This window comes from Conger conger, chromosome 6 (assembly GCF_963514075.1).
Source record: "Conger conger chromosome 6, fConCon1.1, whole genome shotgun sequence".
NCBI classification, from domain to species: Eukaryota; Metazoa; Chordata; class Actinopteri; order Anguilliformes; family Congridae; genus Conger; species Conger conger.
This window is the reverse complement of record NC_083765.1, coordinates 21,024,402-21,040,766: the sequence shown is the minus strand read 5'-3', so window position 1 is coordinate 21,040,766 and position 16,365 is coordinate 21,024,402. Positions and strand designations below refer to the sequence as shown.

The window sequence follows — 16,365 nt, the reverse complement described above, 5'->3', positions numbered from 1 at the left end:
AAACTGACTGGCTGCCATTTAAAAGGTATCTACTTCGACCTCAAAAACCCAGGGACACTGTAGAATGGAGTTTAGCTACCCTTAGCCTAGCCTTATAGTGCAAGAACACAGTGACTCCAGTGACCATGCATCATCTCTAGGCAAATGCACTTCACTCACTAATTACTGCACACTGAACACACTGCTAAAAAACTGACGTTTGCGTAGTATACGTAGCATACCCTTGCTGAGCCTTTGAAACTGAACAATACAAGTACTGCCACACTCCTATGTGATCCTACAAATAGCCAATGTCTTTCAAAGTCTGTGTAGATAGGCTACTGACAGAAAAAAACGACCACCTGCCTATCTACTCTCAAATACCTTTGGGGCGAGCAAATAGCCTTTGCTGGAAAGAGTTGTATAGCTCTAGTATGCTCCTCAAGGTCACAGTAGGTAAAGACTACTTATTCATAGATCTACGATACATGACCTAACCAAAGGTGACAAATGCTGCGACTAATAACGGCGTATATAATCATTAGAGGGTCATGTTTGTGCAAATAACTACCTGCATACAAAAGCAGGTTCGGCGGCATTTTTGCTCTTGTTAAACAGTCATCTCAAAATACCTCATGGAATGAAATACCGTTTCTTCAGTTTCGAACAATTTCATGCGCTGGCCAAACTCATTAGTTAGTTGTATGATCTGCAGTTCCAAAGTCATAAACAGCACTGAATGAGTTTACACTGTCGAAAACACGCCCCTCGTAAGTTATAAAAATGACTGCACATATGTAACGGGAGTAGCCTAGGCTATATTTATTGAGACTTTTTAATGTAAATAGCCTAAGTAATAAACTGATAAAAGTATTCTTCGCATGGGGAACCTCGTATTAAGAATTAGTAATGGTTTGCACTACTGTACCAAACTCACTTATCAGTGTCTATTTACATAGTTGCAATTGTATTTCCATTTTTAGGAAACCACTTAAAATAGCACGCCTTTCAATAAGATTTTAAGACCATCAAAAGCACAGACTGTCACACGTACTGATACGCAGAACCGGAAATAGATTACCGGTTTAATTTTATCAAAGCGAAAAAACATCAGTTGATAACTGCCTATTCTGTTGCGTGGCAATACGTTATGGTCTTACCTTCTATCCATGTAGGCTAAATCAGATTTCACTTTGCCTTGCGATCAATCCCATTACTGTCTTCACCCTAGCTAACAACGCGACTGAATTCCCCTAATTTGCCGAACGATACGTTAGCAAAAACAAAGGAAGCACACTGCATCGCTTCCTCGGTCCCCTTCTCCCTGCAACCGAAATCACGTGTGTGCTGCAAAAAAAGCGTCAATTTCTCTACCTGAGCGCGCAACCGTGTGGTCTTTTGAGGATGAGCATTTTTATTTGCCATATCTGTACACCAGGATGCTTTAAAACCAGAAACAACACCAATTTTTAACAACAACAACAACAACAACAACAATAATAATAATAATAAAAAATTATTTAAATGAACAAACGTTTTTTTCAGGCTGTTAGTAATCCAAAAGCTCAAAATTCAAAATCTTGCCAACTTCTATAGATTACCAACCGCCCAACCAACATGCCAGTCTTTGATTTATATTTAGCAGTTACTTAAATAAACAGATTACTAATTTAAACTGATTTCACTTCGGTGATATAGTCAACCCTAGCAGCCTATTAAATGTAGCCTCCATCAAGAACAAGGTACCCGATATATTAAAAGGACAAACAAATGCATCTATATCAATAGTATCTGATTTGTAACCATGCAGCCATAGGAAGCAAGACCTAAGACAATATTTGTATCATTCTTGCTGGAGATTTACTGTACTTTCATAATAGTATACCATGATCATGCACAACGGGATAACTTGATTATAAAACGTTTTGTTCATACCGGAACTCTACGTGAAATAGAACGGAACTCAGAGTATGTCTTTCTAATCTAAATGATCTCTGCAGCAAAATCACATGACGTCCTTGTTCCAGTCAGCTGATGTAAACGAGCTGCCCGGTTGATGTTTCTAAGGAGGCTGGAATTATTTATCAAGAATTATGATCAAATTACTTGAGAAACTGCCTCCAACGGAATGTCCAAAAGTAAGTACACTGTTCTGTACTTTAATATACATACAAGAACATTACTGAACATAACACAAAGTGGTGAATATCACGGAACTGCATAGCCTACACATGTCTCACAGCGTTAGTTGGACTATGTAACAAAATAGATATTTCACTTTAATTGAAGCAGGTAGCCTGATCTCTGATATTAATGCGAGATTGTAATTCGAGCGGTGTGTAAAGGGTTCTAGGGTTACCCTAATGATCACAGAGGTTATGACGTCCGTAACGACTATTACCCGCCCACTAACGTGCATGTCGATTGAGCTGGATTGACGTCCCAATTTGATGGAGAAATTATCTTGCTTCGAACGACAAATAAATGCTGATATTAAAACACCACAACCTACAAATTTATGAACATCTATCTATGTAAATGACAAACAAAGCACGCGTTGTTAAAAATATAGGAACATTGTATATGCTCAATTCATTTGGTGTAGGTTAAGTGAGCTGACACTGAGCCTAACATCATGCATTTAGAATACTATCCTGAAATTACCACACTGTAAGAGGGAAATGTTTTCAAAAATAAATTTCCTGTGTCAAACCTACTGAATGTTATGAGAAAACAGGCCTACTTGAAACATGCTGTTGTAAGGCTTAACAATGGTAAAGTTGTAAATAAAGAGTATTTATCATTAGATATATATCAGTAGCTGTAACACTGGTACATATATCTTTTTAATTTATTTAGTTTTTCCACAGTAAGTTATTAGACTAATGCATGCAATGGCTTACCCGAATTCAAAAGCGATGCAAACAATATTGGACTATTCTAGATCAGGCTGGGTACGGTGCTAGATGTTCTTTAGATACGACACAGAATTCTGAGCCTACACCTGCTCCATTTCCCTTTCCTGCTTCAAAATATTCTCATGTCTTTATGCTGAATTGGACCATACGAGGGTGTCTATGAACAGGACCGTTGAGCAGGCTGCGTGGGTTTAGCGCTAGCACTGCTACCCAATCGCTGTTCTTTGTGCGGGTTTAAGTGCTCAGCGTTAGACCCAACCGGTTTTTGGGGCTTTATGTTTGCCTGGTTGCGTGTCTGTGAATCCTTGGGTCATTCCATTCGTAGCTGTTCGGGAGCCAATTTAATCGCCGCACGTAGCCAGGTGGTTAAACCAGGTGTGCAAGGTTTATTGTTTTTGTATATTTTCTCTCTGGCTTCCTGCCAACATTCGCACTTCAACGCGAACAGATAAACGCTGTCCTAAAGATAAAAAAAACGTTTTTGTCGTTGTCACAGAAAAATAACAGAACTTTCACTCACAATATCTCATTGTGAGTCAAAATGAGGCTTTTACCCCCTTGGTTCCTGTTGCCAGTAACACACCTTTCATAGCTTCCCTACTTCCCCGTACCTGCTTACCAGTGTAAAGTGTTGTCATTAGACCGGTGTGTTTATGCTAGCGTTTGAGTGCTTTGTCAGGCATTGTGTGCATAGAGCCCATTTTCCTCATAATCATTTGAATGCCATGGAGATTTGAATGCCAAGGTTTGCACACATGCATATCATTACTTTATCACTGTATTGCTCATCTATCCCATGGCGTAGTCTTTTCCCTGAGACATCCTTGTAGGCAAATACAAATAAGAGGAGCAGTCGAAGGAGTGACTAATGCGGCAGAAATTATACGTACACATACACACCATTCACCCACACTCGCAAAACTTACAACTGGTATTCTGTACACTCAGTGAGCAATTTATTAGGTAGACCTATACACCAGCTTGTTAATGCAACTATTTAATCCAATCTGTGGCAGCAACTAAATGCATAAAAGCATGCAGATGTGGTCAAGAGGTTCAGCTGTTGTCCAGACCAAATGTCAGATTGGGGAAGAAATGAGACCTAAGTCATTTTGACTGTGTAAAGATTGTTGGTGCAGGACAGGGTGGTTTGAATATCTCAGAAACTGTTGATCTGCTGGGATTTTCACTCACAACAGTCTCTAGAGTTTGCAGAGAATGGTGCAAAAAAAAACAAAAAAAACATCCAGTGAGCAGCAGTTCTGTTGGAATAAAATGTGTTGTTAATGAGAGAGACTAGAGGAGAAGGGCCAGACTGGTCGAAGGTGACAGTAACGCAAATAACCACGCATTAGCTACAACAGTGGTGTGCAGAAGAGGATCTCTGAACACACAACGGGTTAAACCTCTAAGTGGATAGGCTACCGCAGCAGAAGATTTAATAAGTCTTAAAAAGACATAATAAAGTGCTCACTGAGTGTATATCGCATATGCTCTCCACTTATCTTTTTTATTTTTTATTTTGCAGACCACTGATGCCCTCTAGTGGTAAAAGTATATAGATATTTATTTACGCGCGTCGACATCAATCTGAAAGCTGATTTATTTAACACTCCTGAAGTATACATGCTGTGTGCATACATATGATAGTAATTTGGCCACAGTCAGGATATGTAACATTATTAAAGGTAGTGTACACCATGTTTCTTCTGCTGGAGGGCACAACAATGAGGGGAACTCCTTTTCATTATTTAGGACTATTTTTACTCAATGATAGAGAAGGGATAAATTATCATTTGAACAATGGAGCCTCCCATGCAATACTGATGTTAATGCACTGGAAAACTGTCTCGGAGCGTCGTGTGATACGCATTATTGGAAGCACTGTCATCTTATTGTGGCTAAATGAGTGCAGCCAAGTATAGGGGTTTATTCTGTGGTTTCTCATTGGGCAGGGCCAAAGTTTGCGTCGTGTATCCCTGTCTAGCATTGAGTTTATTTTTTCGACTTTGTGATCACATAAGGCCGTAGCTTGCCTTGCTAGTTTACTGTGAAGTATGATCGCCGTTTTACACTCTCATGAGACACTTACCAACCAATTAATTTGGATAAATGGCGTTCCTCTGTGGCATTTTGGCTTATTGGCTTCCCTTGTAGAGTGTTGACCGTTAGGGAAAGACTCTATGCTAATGGTAAATCGCTAATGTTTTTACGATAACTCAAGAGTGCGGGTCACAGACACCCCTCGTTTTCACATCGGTATATCACTGTTTAACGGTTAATCCAATCATGTGCTCTTAACTTCCAGTCGTGAGTAAATGCTGCTGTTGATCTTTTGTTAATTCAGCCATCTGTAAAATACCCTGCTGAAAAAAACAGCTCAAGCTAAATGGTTGGCGTTTATATAGCGCCTTTTTCAAAGCACTGTACAATTGATGCTTCTCACTTACCCGTTCACACACACACACACACACACACACACACACACACACACACACACACACACACACCAAAGGCAATTACCAACCAGCTCGTCACGAGCGAATGGGGGTTAGGTGTCTTGCTCTGGGGAACTTCGACACACCCAGGGCGGGATTGAACCGGCAACCCTCCGACTGCTCTTACCGCCCGACCTAATGTCGCACGAAGCTAGATTTTGAAACAGCTGGTAGCTGGTTGACCTGTTCAGACTAGCTCCCAGCTGGACATGGTTTCGCTGGTTGACCAGTTCAGATCTGCTCCCTGGTTGGCATTGTTTGACCAGACCTGACCAGCTCAAAAGAAGTAATCTAGAGTCAAAGTTAAGGATTTTTACTAATTTATGATCTTTGGCTTCTGGATAAACACGATGTAACGTATAGTCCATGGCTAAACTTTTTTTTGGTCTGCATATATGTCCTTAATCTTGGTTTTGACAGAATGTTTTCAGACTATATTTCTTCAAGTCTCAGCATATTTTAATAGAATTAACATTACAACATAAATTATTCCTGTAGATATACAACATATCCACCTCCTCAAAAATTGCGTCGAGCTCTTTTGCCTTTTCGAAAAAAGCCCAAAGTGAAGTGAACCACTAGGGGGCGATAGAGACCTTTAGTAACGACTAGGTCGAGACACGTATATTTTAGGAGAAAACAAAAAACACAATAAACATGAATGAAAGAGGAATTCAGCGGTTTGATGTCCTCTCTGCAGTTCAAACATCAACACAAAGAGGCTAACTGACTTACATCATACATGTCCATGAGTTGAGTTTCTGCAACAAGCAAAATAAATATATGATTTATTCATATATTTGTTTATTTATAAATCTTATTGGAAAATGCAAAAGTGTGAATCTTGATGTCTGAATTCAGATTCTTTAGTCACACCTAAACCACTGTGACCCTTCAGGACACACCCTACAGTGGCATCACTATGTCCATAGTGGCATACGTATTTGACTAAAGATCTTAAGACTGCCCTCTCCCTTTCAGACCTGGGACAAATGCATAATGGTTTCGGATTCAAATATGTTTCTGTGTTGGATTGATCTTGCCTGGTGCAATTGAGCCAACCAAGAGGACCAGAAGTGAGGTTTGCTCTTTTTCATAGGTTACAATGCACCAGACAAGCTCAGTCAAACCCAAACCCAAACCCATGAACTAACTGTGTCTAGCCGTCAGACTTTACTTATGACAGCTCAGCAGTTTCAGAGCAGTAGGGCCCAGCCTGTGTTTGTGGGAGTGTGTGTGTGTGTGTGTGTGTGTGTGTATGCATGCGTATGTATGTGTGTGTTGTGTGTGTGTGTGTGAGAGAGAGAGAGAGAGAGAGTGTGTGTGTGTGTGTGTGTGTGTGTGTGAGTATGTGTGTGCATATGTGTGAATAAGTATGCCTGTGTGAGTGAGTGAGTGTGTGTGGGTATGTATGTGTATATGTGTGAGTATGTGTGTGTATATGTGTGAGTGAGTATGCGTGTGTGTGTGTGTATATGTGTGAGTATTTGTGCATGTGTTATTGGGGAGCATATGTTATTGTGTGTGTGTGTGGGGAATGTGTGGTGTGAGTGCGAGAGTGTGTGTGTGTGTGTGGTGCGTGTGTCAGAGCAGTGATGAAGAATTGCTCTGAAGCTGTAGTAGATGTGTGTGTGTGTGAGGCCACAGCCAGCATTAGCATACGCTAAACGACGTGAGAAATCATTGTAAAAACATTCCCAGATGCCATTGCGAGGTGGCAGTGCCTAACATTCATCAACGAGAGCCACCCTGTGCCTTATATCACTGTGCTGTGCGTGAGGTGTCTCACATCGATGTAATGTATTAGTGCAATTTAGCGCAATGCCAAAGTGTGCCTGCATTTAAATCAGACACACACAGCAGCCTTCTGCAGTGTTCACACTCCCAATAAGACTGCACCCCAGATTGTGTGGTAAAATGGTTCCCTTAATTCTGCATAAGCTGCTCTGCTGTTTTTAAGACTCAGAAGTTCCCCAATAACACCCTAATCCAAATCTATACCCTACTACACACACACACACACACACACAGATACGCACTCTCTCTCTCTCTCACTCACACTCACACTCTGTCTTTTAAGACTCAGAAGTTACCCTCTGCCATATAATCCAAATCTGTACCCTACTACAAACACACATCCTCTCTCTCTCCCTCCCTCCCCAGTTCCTCCACAGAGTGGTAGATGGGGTGTGTGGTCGGGACCCCCCTCGGCTGGGGGATTATGGGAACACCTGGAGCCTGACAGAGTGGATGGAGCTCCTGGATGGTCTCTCCTCCTTCTTCCGCTTCACCGTGGGCAGGAAGTGCTCTGAGGAAGAGGTGTTACATCACTTCCTGTCTGCACTAAATCACACTTTCAGCACCTTTCATTCACACAGGATATAGGAACAAAGAATAATGTGTACGTGTGTGTGTGTATGTGTACATATGTGCGTGTGTGTGTATATGTGTGTATGTGTATGCGTGTACGTGTATGTGTACGTGTGTGTGTATGTGTATATGATGTGTGTGTCTTTATTTGTGTGTGTGTGTGTGTGTGTGTGTGTGTGTGTGCGTGCACAGGTACAAGTGTCGTTGGTGGATCTGTCCGGCGGCCATCTTGAGGCTGTCTTGGCATGTCTGAAGGCCAGGGGGGAGGAGCTTCGGCAGGCCCTGGTGGAGCGGACCAATGCCGTGTCCTCTGCCCAGCTACAGGACTTTGACTGGCAGATCAAGGTACCAATCCAGACACCTTCTCCCACCTGTGGTACATCTCAGCTGGGCTGTCCCAAAGTCACCAGCACTCAAATCTGCTGCAGAGGTCTGAGCGAATGTGGGTTTGGGGCCCTGGCTGTGGGAATGATGATGACGACCTCCATCTTATCACAAGATGAACTGTAAGCTCATCTCAATGTGCGCTTCATTAATAAGATATGGAATTTTAACTGAATATCACACACACAAGCCCACACATGCAGCATGACTGGGACCTGCTAGGTCAATTGTTCGATTCCCAGTGTAGCCACTATAAGATCCGCATTGCTGTTGGGCCCTTGAGCAAGGCCCTTAACCCTGCACTGCTCCAGGGAAGGATTGTCTCCTGCTTAATCTAATCAACTGTACATCGCTCTGGATAAGAGCGTCTGCCAAATGCCATTAATGTAATGTAATGATAAAAGCGTCAGCTATGTTCAACATCAGCTATTGAAGATTAGGTACCCAAATTAGCATCTTTGAGGCTACTGTGCTCAGGCATATTTAAAGAGTTCACTTCAGGGTGCTGCAGAAGTACTGGAAAAGGTTGTCTGTGAAAGCTGCACTTTTCAGGGCGAAAAGTCTCATTTCAACTTTTTACAAGCGGCCTCGGGGCACAGTGTAATTAGAGCGGGTTCTGCTAGCGCTGAAGCTACATTCCAGCCGTGGCTAATTAGCGCAGCTCCATGAAACCCACGGATCCTCCTGACTATTTAACGCTCTCGGTTCTTCAGGAACCTGTGATCTCACCCACTGTGCTCTCAGCGTGGAGGTTTTCAGGCGTTTTTAAGGAGTTGAAAAGTTGTATTTTATAAAGGGTGCCTGTTTATGCCGTGTCCTCTAGTTTTTGCTGGTGAGTTTTCTGTGTTATGTTCTCGCATCAGAACCATAGGCTGCAGAAAGACTAAGTGCCTGTTACGTCATCCCCTGACTATTCATGGGTTCATGAAAAGTGGTTTAAAACTGCAGTAAGCCAATGTGGTTCCTCAACTGAGTGTCTGAGAGAGAGTGATGCAATCTCCCCTGATTCGTCCACAAAGTATTTCTGTATTGTCCGAATAATACAATAACTTCAAAGTATTGTGCCGTATTACGACCATTGACTTCACATTTTGAACAGGTCTGAATGACCTATGCTATAGTCAACCACAGTGGCGCTAGTGAGCACCGTCTCTCAGCTCTCTCGGTATGACCAGGAAACGTGCTTCAGAAAAGAAGCCCAGTTATTTTCAATGCTGTGGCTCTCCAGGACCAGGGCTGTGGACCCCAGCAGACCCTGTGACTCTCCAGGACCAGGGCCGGGGACCCCGGCAGACCCTGTTGCTCTCTCAAAGCGAGCGCTTGTCTTGCCACAGGATTCTTGAGTAGATTCAGTCCCTGTTCCTGAGTGCATTAGACTGAATGGAGTTTCAGGGGCCGGTCCAGTGGAAGCTCTTACTCCCTAACACGGTGTTAAGAGCCATAAAGAGCTCAGGGCTGTGTAGTGATATTTGTTCTTGTGTAATAAAGCGCTGTTGGTAATGGAAGCTAAATGCTCTGCTGACAGCAACACGTGGTGTTCTGCGGCACGTTCCGCCCTCGGGAGCAGTGGACGGACAGACGCACGTTTCACAGGGAGGGAATTCACGAGGTCGTTTCTTTCTCATTTTAGGGGCCGTGGCCTTTTTAATTCATTTGGAGGTGCACCCGAGAGCCTTTCATTTCAGGGGTGATTTATGGCACAGTTTAAAAGAAATGTGGTAAAAAATCAAAACTCGTTATGTTTGGCGATGTGTGTCGAGCGCTCGCACACACACCAGTAGTCACACAATCCACGTGCCCTCTGATGCAAAACTAACTGCTTTTATTTATTTGTTTGTTAATTTAGTTAATAGATCATTTGTTCTGCTAAAGCTTCTTGATGCACACCGTGGCCTATGATCAGATGCACTCTACCAAGCCAAGTACTCTCCTGAACTCATACTGAATACACACACACACACACACACATACACACACACACTGGACACACACATACACGCTGAATACCCACACACACACACACACACACACACACTGGACACACGCATACACACGCACACACACACACTGAACACACTAAATGCACACACACACACTGAACGCACACTGAAGACATTCACGCAAACATACACACACACATACACTGAACACACAAACTCACACAGAGCATACACTGAATGCTCACACACTGAACACACACACTGAGCACATACACACACACAGAATGCGCTGGTCATGCTGTCACACTGACCTCTCTGCTCCTGAACACACACACACACATACACACACATACACATACATACACATACACACTCCCTGACCTCTCCTCTCTCTCTCCTGCAGTTGGCTCTCTCCAGCGATAAGATCTCCTCCCTGCAGATGGCGCTGTTGAGCCTGAGTCTGGATGTGAAGCAGGGCGGGGTGCTGAAACCCCTGTCCCTCGAGCTGGACCGCCACGAGCTACAAACCCTCATCACCTCCTTAGAGGCAGCCAATAAGGTACTGTTTCACTCATCACCTCCTTAGAGGCAGCCAGTAAGGTACTGTTTCACTCATCACCTCCTTAGAGGCAGCCAGTAAGGCACTGTTTCACTCATCAGCTCCTTAGAGGCAGCTAGTAAGATACTAAGTTGGCCCAGTTTTGTCTTCCATTCGCCATCTCTCTCTCTCTCTCTCTCTCTCTCGCTCTCTCTCTCTCTCTCTCTCTCTCTCTCTCTCTCTCCAGGTCGTTCTCCAGCTCAAATGATGGAGGTGATCAACGGCAGCAGATACAGAGCAAAGAACGCCTCAGCATTTCAAAGAGACAGAGAAACACAACATTTCAGAGCCCCAGAGAGAGGCCGTGTGTGTGAGAGCTTGCCTGAGAGAGAGAGTGTGTGTGTGAGAGAGAGAGACTGCGTGTGTGTGTGTGAGAGCTTGCCTGAGTGAGAGAGAGTGTGTCTGTGAGAGAGAGAGACTGCATGTGTGTGTGAGAGCTTGCCTGAGTGAGAGAGAGAGTGTGTGTGAGAGAGAGAGAGAGACTGCATGTGTGTGTGAGAGCTTGCCTGAGTGAGAGAGAGTGTGTGTGAGAGAGAGAGAGACTGAATGTGTGTGTGAGAGCTTGCCTGAGTGAGAGAGAGTGTGTGTGTGTGAGAGAGAGAGAGACTGCATGTGTGTGTGAGAGTGTGCTTGAGTGAGAGAGCCTGAGAGTGTGTGAGAGACAGAGAGAGAGACAGCATGTGTGTGTGTGTGTTATAGCATTTCAGAGAGAGAGAGAGGGAGAGAGCACGTGTATCAGGAGTGCTGTGAACATTTGAGCACAGTGAAGATGGGCATCCTCACCTGACACCACGTCGGCCAATCAGACTGCAGCACCTGACCAGTGCCAAAATGCTAGATTTTTGTTTGTACACATTCCTTTTGTGTGTGTGTGTGTGCACCTGTATGTGATGAATAAAATGTTTTTAAAAATCCACCAGCTTCTGCTTAAATGTAATGTAGAATAGGGAGGTAAAGTGGATCCAGAACGATACTTCCGGTATACTTCTCCCTATTAAATAGAGCGGTGAAAGCTAAATATAAGCAAACTATGTAACCTTGAAGTCTGGATTCAAAGTATGTTTTTCGTGGTTTAAATACATAGCTATACACTGAATTCAATGGGATTTCATAGCATAAAAAGTCATGTCTTGTGTTTTTTTGATTGCCGAGGCTAAGAACAGCCTACCATAATGTTTCCCCTTTCATAGTTTCCACAATTGGACCATGATAATGCCACCAATAGTGTGTCTCTACTCATTTATTCATTAACTCTTTATTTCCTTCCCCCCGACACCCAAGTCACCACACAGATCTCTGCCTGCTTGGCTGATATCTCTGCGTGGATGACTTCCCACCACCTGAAGCTCAACCTTGCCAACACTGAGCTTCTCTACATCCCTGCTAAGTCCTCTCCGTCAATCGACCTCTCACTGACTGTTGAGGACTTTGTAGTTTCCTCCTCCCGTACGGCAAAGAATCTTGGGGTGACTCTTGATAACTGCCTCACCCTGGCTCCACAAGTATCCTCCACTGCCAGAACATGCAGGTTCTTTCTGTATAATATACGCCGTATCCGTCATCTCCTGACGGACAAAGCCACCCAGCTCCTAGTCCAGGCGCTCGTCATTTCCCGGCTGGATTACTGCAACTCCCTCCTAGCCGGTCTCCCAGCGTGTGCCATCAAGCCCCTCCAGCTGGTCCAGAATGCTGCAGCCCGCCTGATCACCAGTCAGCCCAGGTCGGCTGATGTCACCCCGCTTCTCATTGGCCTCCACTGGCTTCCTATTGCCGCACACATCCGTTTCAAGGCCCTAGTGTTGGCATTTCAGGCTGCTAAGGGGACTGCCCCACCTTACATACAATCCTTGATCACTCCCTACTCCCCAGCTAGACCACTCCGGTCTGCCAGCTCTGGTCGCCTTATGGTTCCCTCACTACGTGCACCTGGCGGTCGAGCTGCACGTTCATGCCTGTTTTCTTGGTTCCTCAGTGGTGGAATGACTTGCCTATCACTGTCAGGACAGCAGAATCTCTCCCCCTATTTCGACACAGACTCAAAACCCACCTTTTCAAACTCTACCTTAGTCCTCCCTCCTGATTTCCCCCGCCCCTCCTTTCTGATATCCTTATCCTTGTCTAACCCCCCTAAAAAAAAAAGAACAATAAAAGAAAAAAACAATTTGCACTTATGATGATGACTATGATTAGAACAGCATTCCACAATTTTCCTAGTTCTGGATGTGATGCTTTGACTTGTGGTAGAACCTATGCACGTGTAAGTCGCTTTGGATTAAAAGCGTCTGCCAAATGACAAAAATGTAAATGTGAATGTAAAATTTTTAGTCCCGACTCGTACAATTTAAAAAATGTGACTTAACTGACATGATTCTAACTTGTAAACATGATTACAAATAGGATATGATCGTGTAATCAGTGGCATATCGATGACAACCTGCAACCCATGTCAAGCGCAATTGGAAAAAACCCCATGGCCAAAAATGTGTTGTGCGTCCTGTGAGACTGGCCATCCCAGGATAGATAACGCCATCTTTGTTGCATTTGGTACACAAATCTGACCGTACACTTGTAACTACTAAAATATTGAAAAAGCAACTGAAACCTGCAGAGCAATAATTGGCGGATGATCTGGAGCCTTGTAATTGTGTGTTTTAGAATTATTTAATGCTTCATTTGCTTGTCTGAAGTTGTTGTTGTTGTTGCTATCTATGATGAAATCCACTAGCCATTCAGGGACTTCCGCTTTACCGCCCTATAAAGTCAGTATATTAGTCATAGGAATAGTAGCAGTACAAATATACAGTGTATATAGTCAATCTTCATGTAAATAATGTGGTATTTAGCTGATGCTTTTATCCAAAGTGAATTCCAGTTGATTAGGCTAAGCAGGGGTCAATACCCCCTGGAGCAATGTGGTTAAGGGCCACTGATCTTATTGTGGTGACACTGGGGCTTGAACCGCCAACCTTCCAGGTCCCAGTCAAGCACCTTAGCCACTCGACTGTAGGGCTCTTTCCAATTGCTTATTTTTCACCTCCTTGTTTTCCTTGCTCCTTGCTCCACCCATCAGTAAAAAGGAAGTGAAGGAGGATGGATGAGGCAGATGGTGTGTCCTTGCTCCTTCAAATATCAGTTTGAAGCCATGTTACAGATGTGGCAGATGGGAAGAGGTGTAGCCACAGGTTGATCATTTATACGTTACACATTCCAAAAAAATACATCCGCAGAGGATGTGTTCGTGTTTTCTTTCTCAAAACCATATCTGGATACTATCTAGATACAAACCTGAAGTAACCAGGTGTAAATGGGGCTGCAATATCATGTGACCAAAGGCTTCTGCCATGAGAGCAAGTGTTCATACCTTCATACTTTCATACCTATAGCTTGATTTGGTCCCAATGAATACAATGTTGCATTTTTTTGCTTGGTGCAGTTACATTTCACACTGCCTTTTTTTAAGCAAACCATGACTCCTTCTGTTGAGTAGGACAAACCGGAAAAACAAAATGCACATAATGCACAGCGCAGCACGCAACAGCAGCCAGTTTAACCCAAAATACAAAATGCTTCCTGTAATTGGATCAAATCTCGGTCGGATCATGTTCTCACCACAAATGATCCGCTCCAGAATTTGTTTGCAAACGGACCGAGACCACCGACTCAACAGGGTCTCGGTACGTACCTGCCCAAAAGAACTGCACCGGGGGGAAACGCACCAGGGTTCGATTCAAACAGACTAAAGAAGGCAGGCGTGAAAGCGCCCTTAGAGTGAAGGTTGCACCAAGTGTCTGGAGTCGAACTTGAATATTGTGGATTTGTTGTGATTTCCCTTGAGCCTCTTGCTGTTTGCACAAACAGAATGTCTGTTCTTTATCTCTGTCTGTTTCATTCAGCACTGATGATTTTACAAACCGCCTGGAGAATCCCAGGAGAAATACCGGTTCAAAAAACAACAGGCCGACCCCAGCTACACTCCCAAAATTCAATAATCTGAAGATAATTTGATGACAAATGGGGAAAAAAGATGGAAACAAGAAAAGATAAAAGATATAAAATTAAGAAATAAAAATAATTGCCACAGCACTGAGCTTGACTTGGGGAGTCTTGAAAGTATTTTAATTATTTATTTTATTCTTCATAGTCATATGTGATTTTCTTGTGTTTTTGTACATCAGAAAATAATTATCATTAGTCTTTATTGAATTATACATTATTTTGCACAACTGAATACTCTGATTGATCAAATGATGATGCATTTTAGTGTTAGACTGTTATATGTGTTATTGTTCATGTTCATAAATGATTATGTCAGAAGCACTCAAAGGAAGCTCTGGTCATTGTTAAAGCTACACGTGAAGCGCTATGATGTCGCAATACATATTTTTCATTCAGAAGAAACAGCAGGACTTTCCTCTGCATAATACAGTGACTCCAGGACATATCTGCCACTAAAGAGTTAAAATTGTGTCTCACAATGAAAGACGTGAACACAAACCAAGGTAACCATCCAATGAAAACCCTCTGATATGGCCACTGCCGGCCAACTTCAGCCTGAGCATAGATTCCATTGATGTGCTAGTTTCATCTGACCCTGAGTTACTGATATTATTTATTTACATTATATGAGTTATTGATATGATTTACTGTCAGGTTCTTATTGACTAGGACTATGGCCTATTTGCTTTGGATTTACAGTAGGATAGTAAGTAATGAATCTGCATAGTTGACTCAAATACTGGAGGACAATCTGTGTAGTCTTGAAGGATGAGATGATTTAAATGTCACTCAACCGGCGTGTGGATGGAGCCCCGTTATACAGACAAAACCTTCTAGAACTAGAGCTGAGATGTCTGCAAACCCTGTCCAATAAAGATATGTGAGACAGTGTGCTAAAGTGGTGTCACAGTCTGCCAGTCCTCGCTCACATAATCATTCAAATTTCCCCACAAAACACTGCCTCAAAAACATTTGGTGCTCGAGGTGGAGACATGAATCTGGTGCAAAGAATCTACAAATTTGTGCCAAATTTCAAAACCTTGCGGTTCTACAGGCTGCCATAGACACCCTAGACAGAAGAAAAAGATGATGATGATGAATATTAAAAATAATGATAAGAAGAAAACAGACTGTGTGCCTACGCAGCTTGGCTGCTTGGCCCCCAAATGATAACTTAAGGGTTTGTGAAAGACTGTTCCATAACCAGGTGCTGTGCGACAGTCGTCCTGACTCCTAGATTGCCCATCTGCCAGGTCAGAAAGCTGCTGGTGGGACCGCGGAGCAGACGCTTCACTGTGGGGTGGCTGGCCAGGGCTGGGGTGGGATTATGCCAAACCAAACGCCCTGCTGAGAGGCAAGTATTTTCCATGTTCGGTCTGGGGAAAATTAAAAAGAAAACCGATGGCGTGTATTTTCTTCCACTTGCCTTGCTGGCTATCTGCAGGCTATCTGTCTCTGTGGCGTCCTCACCTTCCCATGACTGACTCCACCCAAGAGGCAGGCTTGTGTACCCCTTCCAAACACCTGACAGTGAGTGACCTTCCAGGCACAGGCCTTGTGAAGCCGTTTCTGTGTGTGTGTGTGAGCACACCAGGGATGTAGCGAGCTGTGCTTTCAGTCCTCACAACACCTCTAAAAACAAAGAAGTCAAAGAAGACAGGCCAAGAACAACCAAAAATCTC

General features: G+C 43.5%; 2 protein-coding genes across 3 annotated transcripts in view; one reads left to right on the top strand and one right to left on the bottom strand.

Annotated features, from left to right (window-relative positions):
* The window catches only part of atp10d (ATPase phospholipid transporting 10D), a 31,931-nt gene extending 30,634 nt beyond the window's left edge, over nt 1–1,297 (bottom strand). Inside the window, exon 1 of the mRNA XM_061246885.1 lies at nt 1,140–1,297. The gene's annotated coding sequence lies outside the window, so the exon portion shown is untranslated. The remainder of the gene's footprint in view (nt 1–1,139) is intronic.
* A 681-nt stretch (nt 1,298–1,978) lies between these two features.
* On the top strand, nt 1,979–11,601 carry commd8 (COMM domain containing 8). Of its 2 annotated transcripts, XR_009708944.1 has the most exons (6): nt 1,979–2,117; nt 7,559–7,714; nt 7,958–8,110; nt 10,493–10,648; nt 10,875–10,991; nt 11,110–11,601. XR_009708944.1 is itself a non-coding variant. In XM_061244805.1 (5 exons), the coding sequence occupies exons 1-5, from the start codon at nt 2,073–2,075 to the stop codon at nt 10,893–10,895; spliced, it is 531 nt and encodes a 176-aa protein (XP_061100789.1). In that variant the 5' UTR covers nt 1,979–2,072; the 3' UTR covers nt 10,896–11,601. The 2 variants fall into 2 exon arrangements, 1 of the variants encoding a protein (XP_061100789.1); XM_061244805.1 differs by having other exon boundaries at nt 10,875–11,601.
* The last annotated feature ends 4,764 nt before the right edge of the window (nt 11,602–16,365 follow it).